This window comes from Populus trichocarpa, chromosome 6 (genome assembly GCF_000002775.5).
Source record: "Populus trichocarpa isolate Nisqually-1 chromosome 6, P.trichocarpa_v4.1, whole genome shotgun sequence".
Lineage (NCBI taxonomy): Eukaryota > Viridiplantae > Streptophyta > Magnoliopsida > Malpighiales > Salicaceae > Populus > Populus trichocarpa.
The window spans coordinates 16,981,540-16,990,183 of NC_037290.2; the positions used below are offsets into that span (position 1 = coordinate 16,981,540).

The following is an 8,644-nucleotide window of genomic DNA, read 5'->3' on the forward strand; positions in this document are numbered from 1 at the left end:
CGTGTGCTTGAAACTTTATTTTTGTTCTTAAATTGGAGATTGCTATGACCAGTACTATTTATTTTATGCAAAAAAATGGCCACAGAATTCCTGTCTCCTAACCGCACACCTTGGACTGATTCCAGCAGCGAAGCTGAGCAGAGACTGAGATTATAGGTGCTTTGATAAATTGTGCATTAAGCCGCCAGAGATTCCAAATAAATCACGTACGTACTGGTGGTTAGTGAAAATTCGAATTTGCATAATTTAAAATAACTTTAAATCCCAGTGATCGAAAGTACATTTCAAATACTAATGAAGAGTGTTTTGTTTTCGATTTCCATTCAAGCGATTTAAGCAAACGCCTGGTCTCTACAAGACCAGAGAAGGGAAGGATCCAAATCATGTAGCTACCTAGTCCTCTTCCAGATCAGGTAGAGGAAAGAGTAGATAGTAAGGATTAAGGCAATCATACGCATACATGCTTACCGATAAAGAATACAAAGACAACACAGACAAACCAGTAACTATCAAGGCAGTGAATCAACCGGCCACAAAGGATAAAAAACATACATTCCAATTTCCATTAGACATCATAAAGTTGAAATATCCAGGGAGATGATGCATCCGTGCTCTATAGCATTGGAAATTCAACTGCAAAAAATGGTATTATGATCTCGTGATTTTTTCAACAGTTTATCAAAATTGGGTTCAATCAATCTCCCAAGCACTACTTGAGAACCTTTCATCATTGACTTTATCTTTTGGTTTACCAATATGTTGTGGTAAGAACTTAATCTTCCTTGGGCTCAGGGAAAAAAAAATATATAAAACGATACAAGTGTTCTTGAATTCAAGTGGCTGAGCAGAATAGAAAGTGATTTCACATTCATGGCTTCAGAGCGAGAGCAATACCATACTTTGGGTTTGCTGCATGGGTGGCCTTCGAGTCATACTCAGCCGAAAAGGTTATCAGCGACTTGGGTCTCCATTCATGTTGGTATAGCATTGCAGCCTTGCCATTATCAGAGAATCGCGTTTTTACCACTGTAAATGGATCCACTGCATGAGAACTTCCAATGGTAAAACTGTTTTCAAGGGAGGAAAACCTGTGAGTCATTTCAGCAGCAACTGAATGGAAGGGATTCACTGAATGAACATAAGATGCCTTGAGAGTTTGTCCTTTGTCCGTCCTACATAGCAAAGATGAGTTCCAATTTAAAGGTGAGTCAATGCAGAACTTTAAACCAACAAATAGCAATCATTATCAATACAAAGAAGCACAAACAAGTGATGCATCTTTCAAATGAAAATAACAATAATAACCCCTAATACCTATGAAGCATAATTAGCTGCTTCTGATGAGTTATGATTTCCAAGATCTCATTGAACTCACTAAGAATCAAGTCAGAATCCATGTGAAAGAGGATTTTATGGAACAAATGTTTATCGTTCAAGCACCATAAATGTTTCGAAAACCAGGGATGCATTTAATAACGATACGGTGAATAGAAAGTGATTACTCATCATGACTACAAGTCTCCAGTTGCATGAATATCAACAGAATGTTTAACACTTAGTCAGGACTAATATAACCTACGGTCCCATTCAGCTCTGATTCAGTAATCTAATGCATTATAATTCTTGCTTTCAGGATCAACCTGCACAAGGTTTGCATGTAAAAACTCAAAGTCCTCAAGGCATTTTCATAATGTTAATTTAATGACTTAAAAAGACTACCACAAGAATATATACTGAAAAAGAACAAGTACCTGAGATACTACAAAAACATCTAAAAACAGTAACTGCTGCATTTTAAGAATATTCATTGTCTTTATATGGAGATTACTCAGCTTGGCAGCAGAAACAAAAACTTTTTTGCATGGGTAACAAATATTGAAAGGCATTGCAAAAAACAGCCTGCCGATATGAGCCTAAAAAAACAGAAGTGCCAATCTAAAAAGTGAAAATACGAAACAGCTAGGCACCACTCTGACTTGTTTAACATAGTGTTAAGCACTCTGTTCACTCTCACATGTCACAAGTACCATGCAGGCCATGCAGGATCTGACGTATCCAGAAATGCTCACAGCTAATTAGGTGTCCATATTTCTTAGCAAATAACAATTTGGCAAATTTTACAAAAATGCAAATACCTTTTAAGACAAAAAGGCACAACATATAAAATATTAAAACAGGAGAAAGAATAAATACTCTTTTATACAGAGATATCAAGCTTCCTGTATGCTTACAGTAAAAGTGCAGCAGAGAAATCTGGCTTGTTCAAGCCAATCCCAGCATTATACTTGATAAACGAAGAGGAAGCTGTATCAAATCCAACTTCACCGCCCAAACTAAGATTACTGCTTCCAATTGCAGCTGAGAAATCCAAAAGAGGATTTGGATTGAGGCCAATGCTGGACTCGATGGCTGCATGATGATGAAAGTATTGCACATCCAGCTGAGGCACAACAGACAAGAATAAGTCAGATTTTCAGCAAACCATTTCCTAAGGTTATCCACGATTAGCAAGTGTTTCTGCAACAAAATGAAATGTAATGAAATTTTCTTAGTTATCATGTTCTACCAACATCTTAAACCTATTCCAAATTAACTTTTTTAAAAAAATTGGTGCTTCTTTCCACTAGTTCATCTTTTCAGGTAAATCTAGTTAATTTAAAGCAAGGAGGTTACATATACTCGCAAGGAAATATTGCCACAAATATTTCACTTTTGTAATTCATTCTTATGGCCACAAATAAAGTAAAACATGGAATTCCAGACTTCATTAAATGAATATAATAGATGGTTTTTTTCTACAGATTCATAGGAATCAGACTACCAAAAAATCCTACTTTAAGAGAACTAGAAGGCAAGCAAGCAGTCATTACCACATAAGAGTTATCTAACCTGCCTGCCTCAATTCAGTTCTATAGTATCTCATGAAGTTTTAAGGAAGGATCCCGGAGATGAAGTCATTCAGATTATTATTATAGATATTAAGAACTTACACTCCAAATTCAAATGAAAGCATTATTTCAGCAACATTATCTGAAAAATCTAACCCTTGCTGGGCATCACACCAACCATGGTTGTTAAAAAAGTGTTTTAACACTAAAATCATCACAATTTCGGATTTGAAATATGCTAAACATGTGTTTAAAAGTTTGCAACCTTATCATTGCTGTTTGGCATTTCAGAACATTGGAGGCAGTGAACTTACATGCCAACCATGTTTTGGGCCTTTTTCAAGTTAATGGCTCACTTAATTTACATTATTTCAAGTGTTTTAATGTCTGCTTAATTACCAATCTTTAAAGCTTAATTTCCTTATTTCAAGAAAAACCTCATCTGGCAAAGTTTGAAAGATTGTCATGTGCATGATCATAGGAATCATCAAAGCATGGCTGAAGGTTTTTTGTTTTTTTTTTTGTGTGTGCGTGCGTGCACGTGTGTTTCTGGTTAGTGCTTATCAATTAGAGCAAAAAAAGGGTTTACTGATTTCATGATGAATTTGCCTTATGATTTTTTTTTTCATATTTATAACATAACTATTGGAGGACAATGATGATACAAAATATCATAACAGCTGCAATCATGAATCTCTAAGTTCAACGGGAATTTTACCTTTCACTTAATTATTTCACTAGGATACTGTTAGATCTGAGCTTAATCCTTGCTTTTTCCCACTTCTTCTACAAGCAGGTATTGCTTGTTTAATTCTAGTACTAACCATATTCTATTGGGGAAAACAATCATAAAAATATTATATCTGCTGCAATTATGAAGCTCCAAGTTCAATGGGTATTTTACGTTTCATTTATTTATTTGATTAGCAGCATTGTCAAGAGGCGATAAGGAGCTCGCCTAGGCGCTTCAAGTGAGGCGAGGCCACAACGCCTTTATTAGCCTCAAGCGATGAATTTCAATGAACCGTGGCCCAGGCGAGCGCCTTATGAATGGGCATTAGGCGTTAAAGTGAGTGCCTGGATGAAATACTTCTTTTTAGGTTGGATTTTTCTTCTTCTTTTAACTGATTTAATTTTGGACCTCTTTGTCCATTTTTTAATTTACAACAAGAAACAACTTGGGGGTATTTTTGTAAAAAAACAAAGATTAGGGTAAAGGAAGGACACTTGACAAGAAACATCAGCCACACTTTGCGTTGAACAAGGTTAGAGAACAACAACACAAGTACAAAACAGGAAATCATGAATGAAGATGTTTTTGAAAATTAATGAATAATGATGATGATATTTAAGTATGCCTTTTAATCTATTTGGCTACTTTAAACTATCTTATTTTGTTTTAAGGGTGAAAAATATAACTTTATACGACTATGTTATTGTATTTTATATTTTCTTTTGATTTTCTAATGATCTAATCTTAATTGGGAAGCTATATATTTTAGATTTGTATAATATAATATACTATTATACATATATATTTTTTTAATCTATAGCATATTGCCCTGGCTCATTTGGGCAAGTGCCTCGAGCATTTTACAGGCTTGGCGCCTTTTAGTGCCTTTCGCCTTTGACAACTCTGGATTAGGGTATTATTAAATAGATCAGTTCAATCACTTGCTTATATTACCATCTTTTACAAGCAGCAATAGCTTGTTTAGTTTTATTGAGCTTTATGCCTTCTTTAGTTATTTAAAACTTTTGGTTGAGTTGCAAATCACATTAAATAATAGGATGGTACATCTCCTTGTAACAAGTAAAAGGAAACTGTCAGTACCCAATTATGGACCAAATGAATGACAACTAGATAGACTTTCCATTTTAAGCAACATGAAAAGGCTCTATATAGTATACAGTGATGACAAGATTATCAAATTCTGAAAGAAGCAAAAAATATTGGGACTCATGCAAGGAACAAATAAGTTCCAAAACAAATGCATCTCTGACAGTTCCATGCAGCATGCAATTTATTTATTTATTTGTTTCACAATTGAAAATGCACTGACCTTGCCAGACTTGTGATCAGGTATTTTGAAACTAAATGCTGCTTTAGTGCTGGGTAAAATGTCATTGACAGTCACTTTGGTAGACACCTGTCAAAGAGTAACACATAGAAACAGATTAGCATGGTATCAAGGCATGCTTCAATGCAAATAATGGAGCATTGACAGTATGTCCAAAAGACCATAGCAAGAGTAAGAAATTAATTTTAGCTGGGTGAGTGAAAAAGCCATAAATTCAGATTCAATACTAGAACTTCTCTCCTTACGTTAGAATAGGTATCAACTTTCACATCCACAACAGTATTTTTGCTCTTGTACAATGTATTTATATCACCAACAAAAACTTCATCCTTCTTCAAACCTGTAGCTGTAAAGGCCTGCACTTGCATTTTAAAGATAAAATTAGATAGTATCACAACCTCATCATTCAAACTCTAATGCTTTTTTTAAGAAACAATAACATCAAAATTTATTCATGAATGAAGTCCTTTTCCAACAAAAAGGAGCACAATGGCAACCTTAAATGCCCACATGCTATAAATACATTAAGTATTTAACACAGAGAAAAGTTAATTCTGCACAATCCACTGGCATGCCCAATCAGACTTCATCTAATTTCTTTCATCAATTATCTTCAATACTCCAAAAATCAAAGATGCATTCAATGACTGGTGTGCTTAAAATTCATCTGGATTTTTTCTCAATACATGCAAATACATTAATGATGTTGAAGAAAAAATTGGTCCCAAGGTGGGAGGACCTGGTGAGTTATGATTAAAAAAAAAAAAACTTTTGCTCAAACTACCAAAAGATGGAATATAGGATTTGAATTGAAGTATAACCAACCTCTTCAAAGCAAAGTAAGTTCCCATTGTAAAGTAATTTATTCAGTTCATTTTGAGCGCCTTGAGGAAAAAAAGAAAGAAGAGAGAGCTGCAAAGATGGACCACTGAACTATTCTTTATCCAATAGAACTACTATATTCTAGAATCTTATTGATCCCACACTGATGCCTCACAAGTGCATAATCATTACAGTAATAACATATAAAAAATACAATAGAATCAAGCAAAATATGTGAATAGTTAAAATGGCTCAATTCCATAACAAGAGAGTTAAGTAAAACAGTATATTAAAGCATTTGGTGTCAAATCTGAAATAAACCAGAAAATCATGTCCCATACAGCTAAATATTATTACAAAAAGCACCAAACAAATTAGCAGCATGGATAATGACAAGTAAAATCAGATGGTACCATCCCAACAGCTCACTTTCTTAATTCAGTAAAACCATATGCTAAAGCATTTTGGTGTAAAATCCAAAATAACCAGACCGACCACCTTAAACAGCTAGATGTTATTACGAAAGGAATTAAATAAATTAGCAACTTAAATAAGGAAAAGTAAAATTCAATGGTACCATTCCAGTAGAACTCAGAATTGACAGGGTAAACTTGTGATCATAGTTGTAATCTTTGGTCAGAAGATCTGCATAAGATAAGCAATGTTTGCAAGAAATTAGAATTTGTATCCATAGCCAAATTGAAAAGCCTAATTCAGTTACCACAGAAGCTAACAATGATAGACAATATACATGAAAAGTTGCTATAACTAAGGAAAAAGAATGTAGCAAGAGAAGTCTTTTGTAGTGTCTGACAATCTGAGCATCCAGGACAAGCATTTGACTGTAATATTTGGGTTTAGACATGATTCTATTGATGTTACAAGGTCATTTGTCATATCCATAACAATGAAGCTCCACCATGGAAGCAGTATACATCTGAACTCCATACGTACTCCACACAAAGGTGCTTAGTACCATGAGTTGTATTACATTTCATAGTATCAATACCTAAAATATTCTACAGGCAGGATTGCTACCTGAAGTCCAAAGGCATAGTCAATGGTATTTTCTGCCCAAATGGTGTAATGTGTTACTTAAGGTAATATATATAAAGGTTGGAATTAATTTCCACTTCAACAGTTTAATAAGAAAAGGTACCTTTCTCTATCCTACCATAAAAATTGATCAAACTTGATTTCAACAGTAAACACCATATTAAACCATTAAGCATTAACACATATACACAGATGAACAAATCAAAACATGCATGTGCTAGCATACATGAGTATATCTAGTATCTCAAGACATATGACCGAATGGTTCCGAGTAAACATATTATATAAGAGATACCTTTGGCTCTTTTGCCAATATCTGAAAATGGAGCTGGTTTGCTGCCCATCTTTAATCAGGACAAATGAATTGCCAACTATACCCTGTTAAACCAAAACAATGCACATAAGCCACAGACCAAAAAGAAGACTTCTATAAGCTAAAAAGGAAGTAAAAAAAGATAGAAGCCCTCGAAAAATACACGTGCACTGCATCAACATACCTAGGTACACAAACCACCATTAACATCAAAATGAGAAAGAAAAAAATTATATCTTAAAACAAAAAGACACGGCCATAAACAGCAATCAGATCCAACTTTTCCACGACCATTTAAGTACTGCGACTAAGTTTCTACTGCTTAAACTCCTCTATAATAGATAACACTTTACAGAAGTTTCCAACACAACTAGCAGGATTTTGCAAACCTCCATACGGAAATGTTCTCTTTGCAACTAGCAAAATATTTGCAGGTTCATACTGGATCAAAATAATTTGCAAGCAACAAGAAAAAAGGTAACAAGGCATCAACATAAACACTGATTTCAAACCATAACAATAATAATAGAAACCCTAGCTTAAGAAATAATTAAATAGGATATTTATCAAATATCTTTCCTGTGTCTTGTTTATACATGTAATTAAATGAATAAAAAAAACAAAATATCGATTCGATTTAATTAGATTTAATTTCTTTCACACCGTGCTCAAGTGAAAAATCAAATTAAAAATAAAAGGGAAAATAATAAATAAATCAGAATAGAGTAGGAAAATGTACTAGAACCTTAAAACCAATATTTGAATATCCATAAACGAGAAAGGGAGATGCTTACAAAGGAGAGAAGTGAACGGAATGAAATAGAAAGCGCCGATGATCGCCGACTACCTCGGCGGCTCTCGTGGCGGATTCAGGCGGCGGCTTATATATGAAATGGCCGAAGAATAAGTAGAAGTGGTATTTAAATTTGAAAATTTGAATGGTGCGGTCGTAGGGACCAAAGGAAGGCCAAGGTCAAAGACGCGACACTAATTCGAAGATTTGGTTACTCAAAGGTGAGGTAGATAGAACAGGCGTGGATCTCGATTGGAGGAGGGGTTTTTAAATAAATATAAATTAAGAGTTTCTTTAATATATTTTCAAATAAAAAATATTTTTAAAAATAATTATTATTATAATATCAAATATTATAATAAGTTAGAGCGTGTTTGGCAGTGTGGTTGCGGGTGCTTTTCAAATAGCTTTTCGTGCAGAAATACATGCCAATGATGTTTTTTTATTTTTTAAAAATTATTTTTGACATCAGCACATCAAAACGATCCAAAAAGTACAAACCGCACTCAATTTTAACAAAAAAAAAAATTCAAAATTTGATGAAACGCAGTTACAAACGCAATGTCAAACGATATCTTAATCATTATAAAAGGTTGTTGAGAAATTAAAATGAAATATTGCTAACATATAATAGATTTAAAGTCAATTTGTTCTTTTGTATTTTAAAAAAGTTAATTTTTTTTTTAATTTT

At 33.9% G+C, this 8,644-nt stretch overlaps 1 protein-coding gene across 1 annotated transcript; it reads right to left on the bottom strand.

Moving 5' to 3' along the window:
* Nucleotides 1-540: 540 nt before the first annotated feature.
* On the bottom strand, nt 541-8,193 carry LOC18100508 (mitochondrial outer membrane protein porin 4). The gene is made up of 7 exons (XM_006381753.3): nt 7,955-8,193; nt 7,143-7,225; nt 6,369-6,436; nt 5,215-5,325; nt 4,952-5,038; nt 2,232-2,440; nt 541-1,172 (listed from the first exon to the last, which is right to left on the bottom strand). The coding sequence occupies exons 2-7, from the start codon at nt 7,189-7,191 to the stop codon at nt 869-871; spliced, it is 828 nt and encodes a 275-aa protein (XP_006381815.1). The 5' UTR covers nt 7,192-7,225; nt 7,955-8,193; the 3' UTR covers nt 541-868.
* Between the last annotated feature and the right edge of the window lie 451 nt (nt 8,194-8,644).